The 22,956-nt window shown below is 39.1% G+C and overlaps 1 protein-coding gene across 2 annotated transcripts in view; it reads left to right on the forward strand.

The window, feature by feature from the left end:
* The window catches only part of RASA3 (RAS p21 protein activator 3), a 134,321-nt gene that overhangs the window by 15,045 nt on the left and 96,320 nt on the right, over positions 1–22,956 (forward strand). The window contains exon 1 of one of the 2 annotated variants that reach the window (XM_074144293.1): positions 21,255–21,290. The exons of the other annotated variant lie outside the window; for it this stretch is intronic. Coding sequence (XP_074000394.1) covers positions 21,270–21,290 — 21 coding nt within the window. The 5' untranslated portion in view covers positions 21,255–21,269. Of the gene's footprint in view, positions 1–21,254; positions 21,291–22,956 lie in introns of those variants that run through there. 2 annotated transcript variants of the gene reach the window in all.

The following is a 22,956-nucleotide window of genomic DNA, read 5'->3' on the forward strand; positions in this document are numbered from 1 at the left end:
ATTTTGGTCCAGTGCAGGTGTCATTTGCATTTTTTTGATATTTCTTTTTGTCGTCATTCTAGACATGGAACACACTTTTTTTTTTTTGGTGTCCTACCCTCTGAATAATTTTTCCCCAAAGTTAGAATTTCTATAGTGAATGAGGCTGGGCATGGCAGGAAGAAAAGAATGTCTTACGGTGAACACAATCTAGTAAATCGCAGGTGGGGTCCATGCAATTCACATGCTGCATACATCCTTTAACAGGAGAACCAGTCTGTTTGTGTTGGCCAGTAGCCCCTGACAAGGTGTTTGTTGCTTCTCTGTCCCCTGTGTTACACCTGAAACCAACTGTGTTGGAGCACTGAGCTTTAATAGCTGCAGGGGGAGCAGGGCGTGGGAAGAATAAGCCATAGCCTAGCCAGTGTGTGCTAGATTATTTTGCTTTGCCGTACTTTCTGTTTTTTGAATGATAGCTTTCTTTGGAGAATATGAGATTAACAGTAAAATAGGCCAGCATAGGATGAAGGTGACGACAATATAAAGTTTCAAAATATTATTTTGAGCCAATGCGTTGGATTTATTTTAATCAGGATTTATTTTTTTTTTTTTTAGTAGATATTAAAGTAAAATTCTTGGTGCAAAATAGCCTATTATCAAGAGTATGCTTACGTATTTCTTTCAGGAGTGGAGCACTTACTCGACTGTTGATGGAGAGTAGTGTGAAATCTGTCGTAGGGCTGTGATTGAGAGCTTCTGGAGGAGAAAGGGAAAGAGGTTGAGGCTTTTGTAAATTAAATGTAACTCAAGAGGATGCTGCTGTAAATCTTCTGTGGTATTAGTGGTGTCTCTAAAAGGTGTTTAGTTATGCCCAGCCTTCAGAATCATATCAGTGGTTATGGCTTACCCGTAGACAGTGTACTCTCGGATTGTACTCGTGTAATAATCCAGATTGGATGGTTCAGCCCCAAACCTTCAAGACACTTGACAGTAAGTTTGACTTGGCCCACTTAGTTAATTTTACAGTCTCCTCAGGTGTAATTTTTTTCAGTTCATTAATTGCCTAATTAACCTTAATGATAAATGAGTTTTTATACTAATTATTAGAAAGCCTGATTTAGGAAAGTCACTGAAAAGCACAGCTGCTGTTCTGCCTGTAAGACAGCCTGGATACTTGTCTCACTGTGATGTTATGATATCAGATATACGTCTTCATTTATGTTTCTGGCAGCTGGAACCAGTGTCTAGAAGGTTTGCATTGTCTACCTCTGCATCTGCTATGCACTGGTGAGCTTCCAGAGTCAAACACTTGAAACTGAGGGTTACCATCATAAGGGTTGTCCATTGTAAATTTGATCTGACACCTTCGTAGGCACAAAGTTCAGTCATTCCTGCTGACTGGAAGAGGGAAAACATAACCCCTATTTTTTTAAAAAGGGAAAAAAGAAAGACCTGGGGAACCACAGGCTGGTCAGTCTCACCTCTGTGCCTGGCAAGATCATGGAGCAGATCCTCCTGGAAATTATGGTAGGGCACATGGAAAATAAGGAGGTGACTGGTGACAGCCAACATGGCCTCACTAAGGGCAAATCACGCCTGACAAATTTGGTGGCCTTCTACAATGGCATTACAGCATTGGCGAATAAGGGAAGAGCAACTGACATCACCTACCTGGACTTGTGCAAAGCATTTGACACTGTTCCACATGACATGCTTGTCTCTAAATTGGAGAAACGTGGATTTGACAGATGGACCACTCGGTGAATAAGTGGCTTCCGCACATGCGTTCAGTTCAAAACCTGCTCTAGCATTGCTGATGGGCTCTTCCACTGTGTTCCTTACCATACAGTGGAATTCTTTGAGTTATATTCCAGCCTTTTCTGAGGCAGGGGTGACTCTCTTAAGTGGGGGACAGGGTAGGAGCATGCTATCTACCAGTCATGGTGCCAATTTGAGTCTAATTCTAGGTTTTTCTGGAAGGCAATTTTGTAGAAGTGGCAAGGACCTGAGATCTGAATAGTACATTGAACACTGTGTCAGTCCTCTTTCTTTCTGCTTACTTCATTCATGATGTGCCTTCCCCCTCCTGAGGCATACAGGGCAGGTGTCTCATAGACAACTTTCCCAGCTGTACGTAGGGATGGAATTGACTGGCTTCGGTTAAGCAGTGCCCAGGGTGGTGAGAGCGCCCTGCTAGGGGAAGGGACGACAAGCAGGATTCTGTTTCTCTGCCTGGCCAAGTCTTGTTTCCTTCCTTTCAAGATCCTGTTCTTGTCAGTCTGCACGCTGAGTCAAATGCCTTCTGTGTCCTGGACGCAGTAGGACTCTTGCAGTGAAAGTCCTGCCTGACATATCTGTACCGGGGAAATGAAATGCAATACCAGAGCAAATAGCTCTCCCAACGATCGGCAGAGGTGCTGATTTATATTTTCTGGGATTTTGGGGGACTTTGTTTTAATTGTTTAAATTCCTATTCTAAAGCCAGGGGCTGCCTAATACTTAGTTTTGGCATCTGGACATCTGCAGGACAAGCCAACTTCTCCTGAGTCGATGTTTTGGCTGAAGTACTTAAGGGGAGTAGAAAGAGCTTAGCAGAAAACTATTTTAGTGACTATTTGAGTCTGGAGAATAGAAACTGAGGAGGAACCTATTATTAAGAAACTAGTATTAAATTGTTGCTTTCCCTTTTCTTCCCCCTGTGTAACCCTCCTCTCCCTGCCCCTCCCAAGCAGAGCTTGTTCAGATTCTTCCTGTTCTTCTGCAGAGTTTAACGCCAGTTTTTGCCTTTCTGTAAGCTGACAGTAATAGAACTTCTAGCATTGCACCACCGTGCAAATATCCAGGTCCTAGTGTAGAGCATTGTTTTGTGCAAGCGTACAATATGTACTGCAACTTCTGTTCTAGTTGCTTGGAGTTTAAACAATTTGAAGAAGTCTGCTATAGCCTTAGTAATAAATGCCATTTTGCATTCTAGCTGCTTACCTTTCTGAAGAGCTGCTGGTCACATATGTTTCAAACACAACCTTTTGCTTAGCCTTGACAAGTCTAGCGCTGTTCTTAAATACAGTGGTCCTTGTGACTTTAGTAACAGAACTCCCAGTGCCCTGCTGGTGTAGGGGGGTGTTTCAGTAATATTTAGAGCAGAAGTGAATAAACAAAAGATTAATTTAATGTGGCTCTGTTAAGTTGTGAGGCCGCCTTATCCCACTGGTCATGGAGCACAAAATGAGTTACTTGGTAAAGAAAGGCAAGCCGGAAGTTGAGTGTGACTGCAAAGGGGTCTCGCCAACAAAGTGAGGTGTCCTATGGTAGCCAAACAAGAAGATTAGAGTGGGTCCATTATGCTAACTAGCGTCAACCAAGAGCCCAGTGATCACCAGACAAGTTTGTAGTGGTGGGTAGGTCTAAGGTAACAGCAGGAAATCAAGTCAGTGGTTCAGGGTCAGTAAGCCAAGACACAGACAGACCTGCTGCATAGCTCTGGAGAGGTCCAAGGGCTGGTATCTGAGCTGGAATGCAGCTCCTAAGTCGAGAAAGGTGCCCAGTGAGGCTTCCTGCAGTGATTTCTCACACCACTCGCATCCCTGATCCAAGCTTATGCAGCTGCACCATCTCATAGCTGGCCTTAAGCCAAGGCCTTCAGACCCCTGCAGGGTGAGGAAGAGGTTGTGCTCAGGGCCCTGATGTTTTGAAGGTAAGATCTTGTCTGGGCTAGTCTTTATCTCATAAAATGTTCTGCAGTTTCTGATCCTGGGCTAGCCATGGTGGGAATCCTAAAGGGTGAAAAGAGGAAGTGTAGATGCAATAACAGAAGATAGGGCTGCGTGTTTTGTAACACCAACTGTGACAATAAAATGCATCCTGTATGCTAGGGGAGCCAGTCCCCCCCGTTCTGATTCTTGAAGTCACTGTGACTTACACTGGAAGGCGAGTACTACCACAGCTCTTTGTGGATAAGGAGGAGTGTGTGGGAGGCACTAGGTATTAGGTAGCTATTGCTACAGTATGTAACAATGATTGCTAATTGGACTGTTGGGATGGAAAGAAAATAAATTATCTTGAAGCCTCTTTAACCTTTTGCAGCTGTGTTTTGTCCCTCTATTCATCCATCAATATATTTTGCCTAATATCTTACTCTCAGTCTATGACATTTTTTTAGTGATTTATTCTTCTTCCCTTTTTCTGTGGTTTGAAAACCATGTCTGATTTTTGTGAAGTTTCTGGTGCATGTTCTTACTTCTCTCCAGGCTGTGGCAAGCCTGCCCTTACATCATGTCAGCACTATTCTGTTGATTAGCAGAAGAGAACTATTAGTGTAATGTTCCTTTGTTTCCTGTCTCTTTTCCTCCCCCCTACCCCAGAAGGACTTTCTAGAGTTCTCTGTGCTAGTTCTGTGGGAGCTGTATTGAAGGAGCTTTTGCAACAAGCAAAAAGGTTGTGTAAAAAAAAATTTGGTTCTGAGCTCAACCAGTGGCTCTCCTTGCAGACATGGACTTGAGATGAAAAGGTTCTGTTTGCATTCGAGTTTTCTGCTGCTTTGAAAGACAGTGATGTGCCTTGTAACAGCACTACTTGCAACGTGCTGCTTCTACAGAAGGGAGAGTAATGACCAATGTTTTATAGACAGGCGTGTGGTGCCTCAGTCTTCCTCTTTAATTCTATCTGGTTAAAAGAGCTAGAAGAAGTTATCAATTTTAATCTTTTTTCTTTTTTCAGAAAGGTGAATGATAACTCATGCAAAATATTTTGAATTGTAGTCTGATTGCATATCATGGAAGATTCACTTCAGAAAATACTAGAGAACACTATTAAATTAACAAGCTTGTTCTACATAAACGAATTGCTCAGAGATTTTTATCTTCACTTTAAGATGCACATAAAGTCTGCACTGTGTGAGCTTAGTAATTCCTTGCTGCAAGACAGCAAGCATTCCTGTATGTTTAAGGGCATTTTGCTTGTGTAAGAGCAGGGAGATGACAGGGAATCAAGTTAAGCAAAGATGTATAGAGACAGCATTTGCAGGGTGGGCAGGAGGAAAGGTTTTCACAACTGTCATGTACAGAAAGTGATAGAGGATCTCCCTAAACCAAGAAGCAGAGAGCTCATGAGAAGCGTGCAGTAAGTTACTGAACATTCCTTTATAGCACAGCTTTACTGTTAGTGCCGGGGTTTTATGTGAGCTCTTTCACTTAAGTGCAGTGTTGATTCTGGCACTGTTGAGGTTAAATTAAGGTACTTCTTTGACCTGAAGGGTACAGTAAGGAAGTGGAGAGAAGTTGAAAGGACATGCTTATCTGGTTAAGTGGCTTTTTCCTCCTTGCTGGGAAGACCACAGAGCTGTACTATCTTTTCAGTCTTCCTCTGGGTGTGAGCTGTTGGTAATTTGCACCTCTTAATGATAAGAAGTGAGAGAATTTTATTTTAAATAACCTACATGATACAGGTGATTGTCATTTAAGCTTTTTTAATGGGGATCTGTCAGGGGAGCAAAGGGATGAGGAAGGAAGCTTGTTGTTAAATGGGTGTCCTTCTCTGTCCTGCAAGTACACTGTAAATGGTTAAAGCTCAATGATGTAATTAGATTCCATTTCTTGGCAGATTTATTTTAGGTGTTTATTTTGCAGTTATCAGCTGTATATGTGCCCCCATCTCATAGCTTTTGAATGTAAGCTTGACTGACAGCATTTATTACCTCTGATTCCTGAAGAAAACAAGGCAGGGTCTGTGTTTAAGATTAGAAAAATAGCTTCTAATCTACAAGACAAATTTTGGATATATGTGTTTACATCTACTTTGCCTTTGCAGAAGGGAGCAAACTAATGGAAACAGGTTTGGGTGTGGGGCTGATAATGGGCAATGGCAGTCTCAACACCACTTACTTGAGTTTTATGGTTCTCAAGAGAATGACGATTTGTGGGTTTTTTTTTTTTTTTTCCTCCGCAGTGTGGGCATGTGTCAGATTTGGTTAGCCTTGCCAGCAGGAGTTGCACAACTTAGGTGGAATGGTAGACTGTGCTGGACAGAGGATATCCCATGAATTTGAGAATGAAGCTTGTAGATGCTAAATGCCAAGGCAAGAGTTAATTTAGTACCCGCTTTCCATAAATAGAGGAAGTTGATTCATACAGTCTCAGCTAAAGAGTACATGAGCGTGTCTGAGACTTCACTGTCTTGCTTGAGATCACAAATACTCTGAATAACATAGCGGTCAAGTTGCAAAATCCATTCTTCTACCTTTAGAATGGAGGTCAGAAAGACAAAATGGCGTGGAAAGGAACATCTTTGTTTCTGTAATTGTTCTCTTCACTGCTTGGGTTTTTAATACTCCAAACAATTTCACTGTTCCAGACACTTCAGATGTACTTATGATCTAGTTAAAGATTAGCATTGTATGATATTTGATTATGCTTGTAGAAGAAAAAGCTCCCTATTCAGTAACTCTGATCTTCTTCTGGGGTTTTGATACAGCTTTAAGTACTGTCAGAAATGAAATTAATGTTTTTAAAATGTCAGCTGAACAAGAGTTTCAAAGTTAAAAGTACCTTGAAATTTGTGTAGGGTTTTCATATATGTCTATATAATATATGGGTATACAATATAAATATATAATGTACTATAATTACATAATTATTGCAATGTAGTATACAGGTAATTATGATATTATATGTGTGGTATATTTTACTATTATATGCTTTATATATTTGCTATGTATTATTATGGAGAATGGTATTTCAGTATGTATATATATTTTACTGACCACAATCTCTGCAGTTTTGAGGCACGCTGGCTACAAATTACTACAATTAAACATTATAGGTAGAAGAATCACAGGGACCATAGCTTGGGTTATGCTGTCAATGATATGGTTGAGTTTACCCAGAGATGAGTTTAGGACCATCTCTAAGTGTGCTAGCCATCTGGCACAATTTATGTGTGTGGTTGGGGTTTTGGGGGATTTTTTTGGGGGGGAATGGATACTCACACATACACTGTAAGTTTTCTTTCCGACCAATTTTGCTGTCGCTGTAAAGCCGGTGTCTAACTGCTCTGGTTATTTCATTTCTGTTTATTTAGAAATGTTGATGGAGTAGGTGGTGGAGGCTCGTACCTGGCAAGTTGATGGAGTTGGCGAATATAAGTGGGAGTATTTCTCTGCAGACATTCAGTGGGGTTTGGAAAGATATTTGGATTGGCAGAGACTACTTTGTTGGTTTTTAAAATAAGTAAATTATTCTGCCTGGAAAAAAGATGCACGTTGTAAGTTCTTCAGTGTATACCAACTGAGTAGTCACTTCCAGGAAAGAGTCTGTCCAGAAAAATGGTGAAGTGTAGCATTATTTTCTTCACTACTCTAAATGTGAGTCTAATAGATGTTAGTAGATCGTGAAACATGGGCTGGTAGTTCAGGGGTCCACTGCATACAACATTTCAGCCCTGAGCATATCAGAAAAAAAAGATAAACCTAAACTTTGTGTTTTCCTTTAAGTAGGTGGTCAGAAGCATAACTTTCATTTCTGTCCAAAATGTGTTTCCTCTGTTCTAAATTGGTCCTTTAGAAGGAACAACCAATTGAGTGCTCATTGTTGTCTGTCCAAAAATACTGCTGTTTTGGAAGGAATTTTTGGAAACATTTAAAGAGTTGTTTCAACATGTGGTATCTCAATGATGCATGGTCTCCCTCAATCTATGTTTAAGATGTTGTAGTGATGTATTTGTAATTTCTTAAATTCTACTCTTAAGTGTATGGAACTGTGCATGAAATGCAGTTGATGGGCTGCAGTTGATGCCAGACAGAGACAAATAAAATCCCCTCGTTATGTTCACAGGGATAATTAGTATGACTTTAAATACTTTTCTTGCTGTTTTCCACCCCTGTGAATCTTGATTGAAGTTGCTAATGAATATTAAAAAGAACACCCCCCTATTCTCCACACCTGTAATTGCACTATCTTGATGCTGTCAGGCTTTATAGGTGTTTGAGAGAGGAGAAAACTGTTCTGAGTGTTTTTGCAGGGAATCTACAGTAACAGCTTTGTGATCTAGGGTTCTATGTAACCTGTGGTTTTTCTGTGCAATTTGATGTATTCTTTGTTCTGCCCTTGTTTTTAATATGTTAATTATGCTATCAAGCTGTTATATATTCTACTAGCAAAATAACATTTGGCATCAATTTTTTTTTTTTTACTATCCCATTTGGAGATGCATGAGTGGAAGAGATCCTGTACAAGTGTCATGTTTTAGAGTTAATTTCTAAAAATTATCTAGCTCTTGTTATGTTGCCATCTGTTTTCCTCTAGCTTGAAGAGGAAACAGCTGTTGTGAATAATCTCAAGACAGTATTTTTAATAAAGTCTAATAGGTCTGCTTACCTTCAGCTTGCATGTGTATCAGAGTGAATAAATGCGCCGTTTGGGAGAGGAAATGCAGTTTTACGGTAGGAACTGTAATGATTTTGTTTGGTAATGCAGTGATTCTGGTATCTCATCCATAGCTAGATTTGAATATAGCTTGAGAGATCTGTGTTAATGGGGCACGCTTCATTTCTTCTAACTGTGGATTGTGTTGTAGAGGGATTGTCATCTGCTGCTTCTGTCCTCTGAGTGCAGTGGTTGGTTGGCAGCTGGGGAGTTGACTGAACCTGGTGATCTAATGTGAAAACTAATTCATGGCCCCACTGTGCCAAACTTCAGTTTCTGATCAAGCGGAGGCAATAGCAAGCTATATTTGACCTCAGGGAAAGCATCAGAGATGGTAAGCCAGTGACACAGGCTCTTGAGTTGACAGTATGTGTTTGTACAGAATTAGGTGCAACATGTGCACCGGGAAACTTACAGGAAATATTATTTTGGGCGAAAAAGTTATTTATCAGATGGAGAATAAATGTTACTGACAGTGAGCAGGGTATGGATGCACTTGATGTGGCCAGCAGGTGATTACCTTGTGGGTTTCTTGATTGTATTTTAGATTTCATTTTGGTAAGGAGCAAGGGACCTCGTGAAAGAGATGCTGTGCATTATAAGCTTCAATCACAGTGGTGATTCAGCTGAATTAAAGGGAAGGATAAATGAAAGTAGACAAATTGACTGTCAAAGAATGCCTTGAAAAAACAAGTTTAAATCAGTTTATTTGAGCTTAAGCACTACATAGTGGACAAGATTTGTACTGTCTTACATAGATTGGCTTTCCTCAGTGCTTTCTATCTAAATGAAAAGAACTTGTAAATTCTGGAAACCTTTGCTGGATGAATGGTTATTTTGAGGTAAGAGGGCTCAACAGCAAAGGGAGTGGAGACTAACCAACAGAGAGCATTAGGTGGTGGTCAAGGAGCATAGAGTTGAAGAAAGAATGATCACTGATTGAATTGGATCTTCTTGTTAAGTAGAGTGGCTTCTTTCTGTCAGAGGCTTTGCTGCTTTTGGGTGAGTCATTAGATGATGGCGTTACAGAGCAACAGTATAACGAATGTCCTTGGAAAGTGAGCCTGTAGCCCATGTAATTGTGAGACTGCAGCCTCAAATCTCTTCCAAGAGCATGCAATGGGAAGATGGGGAACAATCAGTCAGCTGGCTTGTGGTGGCTTCAAATGGCTGTGAAGCTACAGTGTTACTTCAACAGGTAAGGAAGTCACTGCTCCCTGCTTAAAAAACCCCTCTTAACATTTTTGTCTTTTGGACCAGAATGACCGTGTTGGAATTCAAGAAAATAAGAGATGCTAACTTGCAATTTTGAGCTTTCCTACCAATTTTATGCTATTAAATAGTGTTTGCTGTCTTTCTCTGGAGGAGTATCCTACACGTGCTAAGAATATATTACTACAGAATCCTGTTCTGTTATATCTGGCTTTCAAAGGAGAGAAGCTCTGATTAATGACTATAAAACCACTCAGGAAATAAGAAATAACAGTAACCCAGAATGTTGTCATCTAAGAAGATATTTCTTCTAAAGAGTGATATTTTTGCTTAACTTTGTAGGAAATTTCTTTAGTTGAATAGCAAACATGGATTTGTTTCCCACTTGCAGGTGCATCCGCTGCTTCATTTCTGAGTTTACAATGGGAGTACTTCAATTTCAGAACAAGTTAGAGCTGGAGATAAGAAACAAGTAGTTTCTTTTGCAAAAGCCCCCACTAGTCAAGTATTTCAAAAGATGTGCAAAAGTCAGAACAGATGCTTTCCTGTGCTGAAGATTTTTAACATCTGTATTCACAAATGATTCATCTTCTGGGAAGGTAGTGTCTTTTTTCAGATCTCATAAATCTATAGCTGACAGCAAGGAGATAGTAATGGCATGGTTATTTGGGATGTAACAGTGCTGGAGTATGTAGAGGTGAACTTAAGCCTCGGTGGCAACTGTTCTTGGGCGTCTGGCTGTGTTACTTTGCACTTCTGTTCCATGTGCCTACCTTCTTACCACTCAGAGTTCCTCTGCCCCTCTGTTTCGATACAGTGTACCTCAGGCAGCTTCCCATGAAGGGTGTCTTTCTTATCAAAGTAATTTCTGTCATAAAGCATTTTTTTGCCAGGTTGCTTTGCAGCTGTTATAGTACCTTTTTCATGCCTGAATTGGTGTTCCTTCCACACCTTTTCCAATAAAGCCTTTGGGAGCCATTTTTTCTCTCTCTCTTTGTATGTGACGTTACTGCAGGAGGTATGCACTGCTAACAATAAGATATTTCCTGTCATGGTTACTGGGGGCTGTTTGTGGGCCTTACCTTTTTGTCAAGAGGACCAGATCCTTTGTATTCTCCTATTCTGTGTTGGTAAATCCTGGTTTGTGTTTGATTCCCCCTACTTGTGCTGTTACATAGGTAGCCAAGGGGCTTCCCAGACCAAGAAGATGTTGATCTTTACTTGCTGTGCAAGAGAGTCCTTTGGTGTAAGGCATATTGGTCGGGCTGGGTTGGCTTTGCTGACCTCTTTGTAGCTAGCCCTCAAATGCAATTTCTACATTTCAAGCAGTTGCGTTAGCACATATTGTAATGCAGTACTCCAATGTGGTGTGTCTTCTGGGGGATCTAAAGTTGCGTTTTGAATACGAAGTGCTAGAGAGGGAGGTAGTTTGAGTACGGAAGTTAGCCGTCTGACTTGTTATGTATCATCACAGATGGAGTCTGCAGGAGAACTGGGATAGAATCCAGATCTTGAACCAGAAGAGCTAACTTCTTGATGGGAATACAAACTTCTTGCACAGAATAGCTCTGCTGTGTGGTATTGCTTTGTAAAAACAAATGAACCATTTTTGAAATTACATGGATTAAGTAAGGGATTAGTTGAAGCTGAATGGCTTTCCATTCTTGGGTGATCTTTGTAAGGAAGCATTGGTCTTTTTTGGTAGCCAAATGTCTGGTGTATTCACCCCCATACCCCAGCATTAAAAATAATGATGTCAGCATGCATGTGGATTTGTGTGCACCTACTGTATGTAACTTCTGTTCTACCCTAAAAGGTAAAAATGAGCATCTTTTTATCCAACAAATAGTCTTTGGATAGGCATGTCTATTTACATGATTAAAGTTTTACAGCTGCTTTTTGTAAATGTCAGTGAGGAACTTTCTTACAGTCAGTGAAAGTGTGTGATATAATCCAGAAAGCAACTTTATTTTATACATCATTATCAAAAGCATTCTCTGACTCCAGTCTGCTGTTCTTTTGTAAGCCATGAATTTGCACAGGGGTTTCAGGAGATTATTTGAAGAGAAGCGGATATTACGTGGATATATCTTGGTGTATAGATGCGTATTCACACTGGCTGTATGTGATACCATAGCTTCACTTATTTTAAAATTTGTGATAAAACTAGTATGTGCTGTATCTGCAAGAAAAACATGATGTGTGTTATATCACTTCCGTTGGCCTCTGAAAGATGAACTATAAGTTGATGTGTGTGGGTTATCACTGTTTGCCTGCTTGATGTGCTCTGTAAACTGCTGAGGACAGGGTTGCCTATGACAGAGTAGTTGCAGCACATAACTGTGGATTCAAAGGTGTGAGTTTAAATTTACTGGGGTGTGTTGTCCTTATTAGGCACTGGGCTGAGGAATAAGCTCCGTTGCAGTGCTTGCTCTGCCTGCGTGTCATTAAAGCAAACCATTGTCACTAAATAACTGTGTCAGCCTTAATACTGGTTTGATTTGGAAAAGTTTTCAGTGTAACACTTCTTAATTAAAATTAACATTACATTTCTATATATCTTTTGCATTGCATTATCTTTGTGAATGCTGTGCCTTTATACATCCATCCTGTCAAATATTCTTCGCCTGCCCTTCCCTTTTTAAAGCTTAATCCTCTCTTATCATGTATGAATATTTGTGTAGGCTTAAGCATTTCAAGAAAGGGAATGTCTTATGTGTTTGTACAGCTCTCACTATAGTTGGGCCTCTGCTACTGAAGCAAAGCCAGAGCAGGTTTGTGCTGGGTTAGACAGCTTTGTGGAACTGAATATGCTTATAAAAACAAAACTTTGCAAATGTATTTCAGAGCAGTTGTCCCTCTTGTTCATGTGTTTTAATTCCTGCACTTCTGCACAGGTAAATGAATTCTGCTTTGTCACTAGTAATAAGGATGCAAAAATACTTAATATTTCCAGAGTGCTTTACAGACAGTGTATCTTGCACACCCCCTCTTCTGCAGCTGGTATGACTAACTTGTAAACTGAAACTAGAAGAATAAAAGAAAACTAACATCGATTGAGTTTCATTATATTAACACTTTGCATAGTTTAGAAAAGGAAAGTAGGTCACTTTCCATTTCTAATACCCCGCTTTATACTTTGCATAAAAAAACAACAGCTGGATTGCAGACACTTCATGGGAAGTTACACATTTCCCTGTAAATACGGATTTTAATCATATGAGTATTTGTAGAAATTACAGAAGAGCGTTGTGTTTTTGGCTTAGATATTTCTTCAAAAATCTCAGCTGCTTATGCCAGTGATGTGCTTTAGGTGCATACAGCTACGCTAACTTCCAAACTGGTTTTGCTTATAAATAAATGACTATTCTCAGCCTCTTCTTGCTTGTTTTTCTGCTCTATTGTGCCTGTGTTATCTATACTCAGTGCTGGGGAGTGAAGAAGTAAATGTTTTTTCTCTTCCTGTAGTTACTGAAGTTGGATAATCTAGCATTTGGTTCTCATCACATTGCCGGTACAATGAGTCATTGTTTCTTGGTTAGGTTTGTTCCTCAGGCTGAGATTCATGTGATGTTCCCCCTCTCAGGGCGATTAGATCAGTCACCGTTTGAAATCTTGTTTAAAAAACAAATTGCACCGCAGGTTGATGCCTTGCTTACCAGTTACATGGGGTTCCCTCCCCCCTGCTTGCTGTTTGAGTTCAGAAGCATCATTATATTGAAAAATGTTTTATAGTCATAGTAACTGATATATTATTGGAGTCCACTGAAATTAGCGTATTAAATTCAGGACTCTTGGTGCTAGCAAGGAATGGCTATAAGGCAGGTGATTACCAAGTTGTTCAGTGTGCTGAAGTACATCTACCTTTAACTTCGGCTTCCTTCATTATGCTGTTAAGAACAAAAACTACATTGCAGTTGTGGTAGTAGCTTGAACTTTGTGAAACAAATTTTTAAAAAGTCAGTAGTAATAAGAAAAGAAGCGATTTGTGTTAGTAGTTTATCATGATACTTCAATCAAACTTTAAGTTTTTGGGGCAGAAACTCTCCTTGCAGAATTATCTGTACCTGGAAGTGTTTGCTGGAGCCAAGATCTGATGGAGATTTCAAACAACATTAGGACAGCAGCAGATTTTCCAGTCCCTATTGTGCAATATGTTGTTACGAAAGCTCTTGCTCGTCTTGGTACTAGAAGATTTTAGGTGTGATGGCTCATTGTGGAAAATAGCAGCTTGAAAGACTAGCCATGCAGAAAAAGCGAGGTGGCTAGATGGGAAGTAAGAAGAGAGAGGGGAAAATACGTACTGTGTGGTTGTAAACACTTAACCTGGACACTGGTGTTAGCTGACTGGGCTCCCTATTTAGTCAATGGGCAGCGACAGGAAGTCTTTCAAATTGTGCTTCAGAAGACGTTCAGTTAACATTCACGCCCCAAATCCTCTTACACAGGAGTCTGCGTGAACAGTAGGTGCTAGCGCAGGCGCCTAAGTTGTGCAGAATGTTGAATCATGTGAATATCCCTGGGAGCAATGTCTGGTTTGTGCCTTGAGAGAGAGTCAGGGTTATGAAAGGGTGGAGGATGGGAAGTTGCTGAAATGAATGGTTATAAACACTGTCATAGTTCACAGATGAAAGCCTGAGTAGAAGGAAAGATGAATTAATGTTCCACATTAAACTTTGATTCTGGCTCTTTTGAACAGCTTTATTTTCCATCTTGTAAGTTGTTAACAGTGTTTTGATAGGAAAACGCTCCTGAAGTAGGTGAAGGTGCAGACTGAGGGGGTAGAAATCAAGATTGTTTGTTGAAAGTTCAAGCAGCGGGGCTTTTTTGTGAAACTTTGTGATGGTCTTATTCTGCCTCCAATTTTCAGCTCATTCTTATGGATTGCAGACACTCACAACTGTTATAACTATTAGTTCAGATTGTTAGTTTTCCTTTCATTCTTTGTGAGACAGATATACGTAGTGTCTAAACAGACATATTAAAAATTCAACTTTGGATGAACTTTGTGGGTGTGGATGGGAATGCTCCTAGGGAATGCCCAGCTTCCAAAAATCATTGGCAGTTTTGAAAAATGCTCAGCCTCTGAGTGTCTACCTACAAACAAAATGTAATTTTGAATCTTGCTCCCATTTCTATAAGAATAACCACTGAAATAAGAGATCTGTGTTTCTTCGAAGTTCATTTGCTCCTACTGCATTGGCTCACTCTGGAAGACAACATGACCCTGTATTTTGGCAGTTGCTACTTTGGTGCAGAGAGATGATTATGTTGGGTTAAAGCTGTAGCCGAAATGAATCAGCTTGTATACTATGAGGTGGGGACCTGACCCTGTGACTTCACATCAAGCAAGAACAAGTGAATGCTTCTATATTTCTTTGTGCATGTGAACTTAATTTACTTGAAAGATTCTTTCACTAGCTGCCGCCACTCAGGAGTCTGAGAACTTGGATGCAGGATTTCTCACTTGTTTTTTACAGCTTGTTTTGCCCAACACTGGACAGCCAGTCCCATATACTGCCCTAGATTTGTGGGCAGAATATTACAGCTTGTATTTAAAAATAATCTGGTACACTGTCAGCTTGCAACTTAGAAACTTCTTCAAAGATTTAAGAGTAAGTCTCTTCATATGCACATATTTTAGACTTACATGCACTTGAGCACTGTGAAGAATGGACAGTTGGGAAAGAGGAAACATTACTATTACACTGTAACTCATTAGCAAAGAAGCTTAATAATACTTTTCAATTTGTACAAAACTAAAAGAAAGAATTTTAATGGTTTTGATTTCTGTTTTTTCCCCTCACTCCTGAAAGAAGTGGCCTGTTAGGATCCATAATTGTTTCTTTGCTTCTTCAGTACTTCTTTACTTTCCCTGTCACATATACTACTAGCTAACTGTTCCTTTTTTACTCTGTTGTCAACAAGTCTAAAAATATTTTAGGATGTTAAAACTTTTCTTGCTAAACACTGTTTTGGCCCTCAGTGAGTTCCTCTAACATCATCATCTCCTCTTTCTCCTTGTGAAGAAATCTTTGGGTGCCTTGAGAGGATGGAAATACAGCTTGTCCAATATAGCTCAGCTTGCTAGTTGAGCAGTCTGACTGCTACTGACTCTGTTAAAGGGCCACTTTAACAATAGAGGATGTTGAACAAGCACTAACCGGAGCAGGGGAAGCAATATTCCTTAGAGGAACTCAGGGAGAACATTGCTTCTTTAAATAAATAAATAATGTCTATACAAGAATAATGCCGAATTTGAATCTGAAAATACTAAGATTAGCTGAATGTTGTATGTATTCTTCTTAGAAGGTGGGATGGCGTAGTTTATTTTGAGAGAGAGCTTTTAGTTGCTTCTGATTTATGAAGAAAAGGTACTTTTGTAAAGTCATATCAAAATATATCCATATTTCTTGAAGTACACTTAATATTTGAGTGGGAAAAACACTCTGACAGCATGTCAGAGCATTTGGAAGAGGTCTGCAAAGAGCAAACGCAGAAGGCAGTGGTAGCCAATGATGTCCTTTCCTTCCTACATCTAGGTCAGTTTGTCTTAACTATATTTTCTAATCAAAAATTTTATTTTAGCAACAAGTCAGGAATCCTGTGCTGATGTATTTAAAAAAAAAAATAAAAAAATCTGTACTAAGCTTGCTGACATGAGAAATTGAATGTTTAGGATCTTGGATGGCGATGGTCCAGTTCTGTCAATGTGTGTGTATGTTCTGTAATTAGCCGCTTCTAGAAATTCTTGGGGCAAACTGTGTGGTGGCAGTAGTTAAGGCAATCTGGGCTTTAGAGTAGAGGCATGTTTTCCTCTTTCTCTCCACAAAGAAATCGATAGGTTTGTAGACCAGTTGCAGTGTATCCTTGCCCGTTTGCAGTCTTAAGAGCTTAATTACACAGCACTGCAAACTGGCAAGTAATGGCTTTGTTAGTCAAGCTCAAATACTTACAACCATCTTAAAATGTGGTAAGGAGGGATGCTATTGGTTTCTTTTGATTACTGGGACTGCAAGCTAGCAACAAGAAATTAGCAGTATCTACATAAAATCTTTTGTATTGTCAGCATGCATCTGTGCCATACAGGCTATTCAACAGTGAAATAAATCTTTGTTTGTTTTGTGGGGGTTTTTTTGTGGTTTGTTTTTTTTTTTAAGTCCACCAGCATGGAAAAGTCACCTATAGATCATATAAGACAGCAGCCTTAGGAATGACCAAGTGGGATTTATTTTTGTTTCATTCTACTGGGAAAAATGCTTTGTAAATGAGGATCCGGTAACTAAAGCTAAACAAAGATTGTGGATGATTTCAATAATGTCCTAATTTGAGCGTCCTGTTCAGTACAGAGGCGTTTGCAACATAGCATTTATCAGCTGCCTAAGACTGAAAGTTATGAGGCAACTAAAAAGTGATGAGTTTCCTTAAATTAATGTTTTCATTCAAAAAAAATCTACAAGCATATAGTCTGAGAACTCGTTATGATCACACTTTTCTTAAAATAAAGGATTTCCTATTATTTTGGTTCCTAGTACATAGGATGCTCTTCATATATGAAGGAACATAAGCAGAATAAGGGGACAAAAAAAATATCAAGACCAGGTCAAGTTTCAAGTAGTTTTGGTCTTGCCTGTTACTGGGTTTAAGTGAAGCTGCCAATTACTGCAAGTTTGGAGGAGGATGTTTCTGAGTTTGGATCTTTAAATGGAAAAATGAATTTAACCTTTTTAAGGAAAGTACCTATTTTCACTGTTTTTGAAGAAAGGCTACAGTGAAGCAAGTTGGGGAGATTTCAAAACGTTTTTCGCTCTCTCATGAGGATTAATTTTGTGATAGGAAGAGTGTTCTGAATATGGAGGAAGACACTTTGCTCAGTTAATTCCTAAATCTTATGTGGTTTTCAAGATTGCCTTGAACTGCTGTGCTCTGAGTCACCCTGTTTCTCAATAACTAGGTTTTATTTTGGTTTTGAACACTGTGGGGCCAAAGGGCCAAACTGAATTTCATCCTGTGAAACTCTGGTTGGAGAAGACGTTTCTAAATAAGTAATTCTAAAGCAAGAACAATTGTGGACAACAAAATCATTAGAGGAAACAGTTTTGGTTTCTTAACATTGCCGGTAAAGCTTCAACTTTTCAGCAATCACTCCTTTTGTTACTAGTTTTTAATCTAAGCAAAACTGAACCTTTAGCAGATTTAAATTTTTCATGTTACTGTAAAAGTTTTTAGTGTCACTTGGGAAAAGTGATTAGGTCCTGAGAGAGAGAGGGCATCACTCCTTTTTCATTGCTTGTGTTGGTTTTGTATTTGTGGGGTTTTTCTGGTTTTTTTTACATCTATAGCTTTTTGATCTACACCAAAAGTAAAAAAAAAAAAAAAAAAGGACGTAAATAGATAAAATTTGACTTTTTTTTTTTTGGTCACCTGGCTTTTGATTTTGTGTGTGAATAATATAAATGAAGGCAGGTAAAAATAGATACCTATTTTCACAGAAACTTCTGTTTGCTTATGCTGATGATTTTGAGAACATTGCTGTTGTTCTTTAGCAATGTCTAGGTTCCTTACTATAGAGCAACTATCTTAAATTATCCTTAAGTACAAAAACTCTTAAAAGGGAGCGGTTGAATTGTTGTTGGATTTTGGTCACGTCTTGTTTGATGTTGTAAATTATTTGCTTGTATTTCCTGTCTCATACTGTTCTTCTAAAAATAGCTGAAATCGCTCTGTTTGCCCAGCGCAGCTCCATGATGGAATAGCCTGTTTAAAGTTACTTCCGCTCAGCTACTCTGCCCCTCCTGCAGCCTGAATCCCCTCCCTCATGGCCTCCCACAGCAGATGTTCAGTTACTTAAACTTTGCTGAGAGAAGGTCTTTTATAAGTTTAGGAAGCTGATTTTCTTTTTTAAAAACAATAACCAAATGGAACCAAAACCCAAACCAAACACCCCAAACCTCCCACCTCAAACAACAACAAAAAAACCTACAAAAAACAGCACAAGCCACTGATCTAAATGAAGGTCACAGTTCAGAGGCACAGAACAACCCGTAGCCAGTCCCTACGTGACTGGTAGGAAAAAACCTCAAGAGCCTCTATGAAATGCAGCTGGGAAGTTGCATGAGATGTGTCTTGATGCAAAGTATGGTCTTCAAAAGATAAGCTGGATTGAAAAATAGTGCACGGGGAACAGAGTCTAACATTGTATCAACACAGATAAAGAAACAATTTGGTTAATTCATCAGTTTTTCTGCAAAAAGACAAGAAAGTCACATCAAAGAAACTTGGAATGCTAGCCCCAGAGTGCCACAGGAAGACTGAATTTGAATGAAAACTCGAGAACACCGTTATCCTGGCAGTATTCTACTTTGAAATGATCTCTTCAAATGTCCTTTTACACAAAATAGCTTCAGGCTTGTTAAAAAGCATCTGGACTGTATACTTTTTTGTTTTGTGGGATTAAGTTACCATCCTAAGGGAATCTTTAGAGAAATCCAATTCCTGCTGTTAGACCATGATATTGGCAAGTAGCGTGCAACCGGCTACATTAATGAGTTGAGGAGAATTATGCTTCTCCTTTTGTACAAACTAAAATCTTAATTTTGCAAGCAGTTCTCATGGAACGTGCTGTATAGACCTTTCCTCCCAGCTCTAGGATTTGATTAACAGCCCTTGTACTGTGAGCTCTTAAGTAGTTGAGATCGCGAGAAGATCTTTTGAGCCTCCTCAGTCCTCCTGGATGCTTCTGTTTGTTGCCTCTTATTAAGAAAAGTAAGGCTATCAGCCTGCAGCTTCTCATTGCTCTCCAGTGATAATATCCTCAGCTGCTTCTCTTTTGCCCAGAACAGTAAAGGCAAGATATTTGGATGATTTACTGGACCTTCAGGGCTGCAAAAAGAGAATCGGGATGTCTGTTTACACGTGTATAGGAAAGAGGGAATTTGGTTACCAGCCGTTCTTAATGATAGGTTTGAGTCTGTCCGCCATAGGGGCTGTAGCTGATCAGGCTTAGCTATTGTTACAGCTGATAAAGGCCTGTCTCAGAACAGGTTTCAGAGCAAAGGAAGATCTATGTGCGGGTTTCTAACTGAGTTTAATCATGTGAAGGGAAAGGGTGGTAGCGTAGTAGTATGGCACCATGTCTGCTGGTGAAGTGGATTGTGCAGAAGGGATTTTAATGGATGCTAAATGCTCCTGCAAAGGCAGTAAAACTCCACTGTAAGTACTAGGTCTAAGTAGGAGTAAATAGTTTTTGGCACAAAGATATCAGCTGGTGGTGGCCTTCAGCTTAGTGCCAAAGGATTTGTGGTTAATGCTGCTTATTGCCCTAAAGCCAAGACAGTTTCCACATGATGCCCTTGTCTAAAAAGTTGTAATTAATTTAGTCTGCTTTGTTTCCTTGATGGTTACTTTCTGAAGCAGCCGTAGCTGTGGTATTGAGTTGCTCTGGGGCTGTTGCTAAGGCCCAGGTGGTCAGTATGGTTTTTATTGAGGAAGTGCTTTCCCTGAGTCCTCTAATGTGATGATCATTTCATGTGGAAAGAGGCTGGCAGGCAAGGGCTTAGATTAAGAACAGGTCATCTAAAAATCTCATTTTCCAGATCATCAAAATCTGTTCACAGATGGCTATTTTTGACCTGGTTTAGAAATCTAATGCAATCTGTCTCTCCATGAGAGCAAAGTGTGTGTGTGTATGCACATGTAAATACCTATGGTTAAAGCAAAGAGAGATTGCTGGGCGAATAGCCACATCTGTTTTAAAATAAATCTCTTTTTTTTTTTTTTAATATATCCATTTTCTTGATTAGATATTTATGAATTTAGTGTGTTTTTCTTATTTTCAAGCTGTGTGACCTGTATACATAGGTGGAGGGGACAATACATTTTTGACAATTGACATATATGGCCTAAAAAGCACTTATTGTTTTTAGGTTACTACACAAATACACAAGAATACTAAGCTACTTACATAACTCCATAGTCGCACACTAGGTACACTGGTTCTTGGAACTTCACTTATTTATTTATTTTTTAAATTTTTATTGCTTTTTCTTATTTGGAAAGGCAAAAATGAATTTAAACTTTCTGTTCTGAGAGGTATACACAATATATCTACATATAGGAACTATATACTAATGTAACTGTATATTCTGCTTTAAAACATGATGTTAATTTCACATAATTATCACATTGGCTGTTTAGTAACAAAACTGGTTTCTGATGTGACTAGAATTCTAACTATGACCATTTTAATATTAAAAGGGATTTTTTTTCCAATATATCCCTCTTTGCAGTCATACCCTTTCCCTTGCCCCCACCTCGCCCCCAAAAAACACCCATTGCAAAAAAATGAACTGTTTTTTCAACTTTCAACATTAATGCTACTGTTTCCATTCAGTGTAAATTCATGCATGGGCACAGAAGTTAATGTGCTTCTAGGTATTTCTGAATGTTTTAATTGACATTGAATGGTATTATATTTCTGTTTTAATTAAATTTACTTCAAGTGTTGATTATAAACTTGCTGGCATCTTGATATTTTACATACATGCTGGGGTTTGTGCATGAGGAGCTTTTTAAGCATAAATTGTGATAGAGAATTAGAGCTCCGTGTGTACACGTTTTCATTTTTATATTTTTGCTTGATCTGTGGATGATGAAGGAATAATGCTTTTCAGAAGAAAGAAAACTTGAAAGGAGTGCTTGAGATAATCTTAATTTTTTTTCCAGATTCCAGCGTCTCTATTGGTATAGGTAGCTTAAGGGAGAAAAGGAGAAGCTTTTCATTCCTGGCATACATTGCTGCTCTGTTTCTGTTCTTGACGTGCTTGCCTATGAGCTTCTTTGGAGAATGTTTTCCTGAATATGACAGAAACAAAGTGGATTGTTGTTGGTTTGGAAATGTTGCCCTTTTCAGATTTTAGGTATTTTGTTTCTGTACCCAAGTCTTGTTGCATGCTCCCTGAAGTCAAAGCAATATGCTGCTTTTATTTGCTTTATTTTTTGGAGGTAGGTTTTTGTTTGATGAAATAATTTGAGAAATTATTTTCTTATGCCATCTTGATAAAATCAAATATGGTGCAGCTAGAAGACAGCAAGCTAAATTTGGTGACACATTACAAAGTCTTCCTTAATGCACTCAGATTGGCAGATGTGTGCTGGTGACCCAATACTTAAAAGCACAGGAGCAGCAAATGTTGTTCCAAAAGGTGGAAATAATGCCTGGCTGTCATGCATTCTCTGCTTTTCAGAAGGTTGCACCTGGGGAAATATGTCAAAAGCAAAGATGACACAGTGGCAAGTATTTAAATTAAATTAAAAATACCAGATGCTTAAAAAAATTCAAGGTGGCAAAACCTTAAGGAAATGTATATATGTACTTATATATTTGTTTATTCCTAGAAACATCTTCAAAGTTTTTCTTGTTTTTACCAGTTATGGTCCCAAGCGTCTAAGCAGTGCTCTTCTCTACTGTATATGCAGAAGAGCCCTTTTTTATTGCTTTCCTTTTATTGCCAGTCTCTTAGCAGGGCAGGAATGTGTAATTTTGGAAGGAACAAGGAAGATATATGTGGTTTTGAGTTTTTCCTTCCTCTTTTTTCCAGCCTGTTGTGTTCCCTGTGCCTAGCTCAAGCTAAGCTATCTGTGCTGCCACTGGAGTCCATTTTTAAACTGTAGTAACCCAGTATTCATGGGGAGAAGATAGCAAGTCAGTGAGGTATTCTGAATTGTATAGTCTATTTCTTAAGACTTGTCCAAAATGCTTACTGATAACTTTTCTATAGCTAAAATCAGCTTTGCTAGTTTTAAGTCCTTAATGCTAAGTTGAGTGCATCACATGGTTAATAAATTAGCACCATATATATGATAAGTGCAGGGATAGAGAGAAAACCTTTTGCAAACTTGACCTGATTGTTCTGCCTCTGTGGCTCCAAATTGGAAGCCTTATGCTCCAAAACAAAGTGTTTGTTTATCTTATTTATTGTCAAGGTCTTAGATATCTTAAGAAACATTCTGTTTCTTCTTAGTGGAAGTGGAAAACCGAAGGTTTTAAAGGTGAGTGTATTGACCTTCTGTCTGCAAACCCTCTCCAAATTCTCTAGCATTCAGGTACTTCACAAATATGAAGGTGGGGGGGAGCAGAGCTACCTCTTGAGAATACAATCGATGAAGATGCCTCTTCTATATCGATAGGTTAAATAATGAAATTCTTGCCCAGATTAAATGATCTCATCAGCTCTGGTTGTTGAGAATATGGAAATGGTGCATGACCGTATCAAGTATTCTGGGCTTTCTTTTTTTCATTTCAGTAGTAGCAGAAGCAAAAAAATACTGAGCAAATCGTTAGGCTTCA

This window comes from Numenius arquata, chromosome 1 (genome assembly GCF_964106895.1).
Source record: "Numenius arquata chromosome 1, bNumArq3.hap1.1, whole genome shotgun sequence".
Taxonomy (NCBI): Eukaryota; Metazoa; Chordata; class Aves; order Charadriiformes; family Scolopacidae; genus Numenius; species Numenius arquata.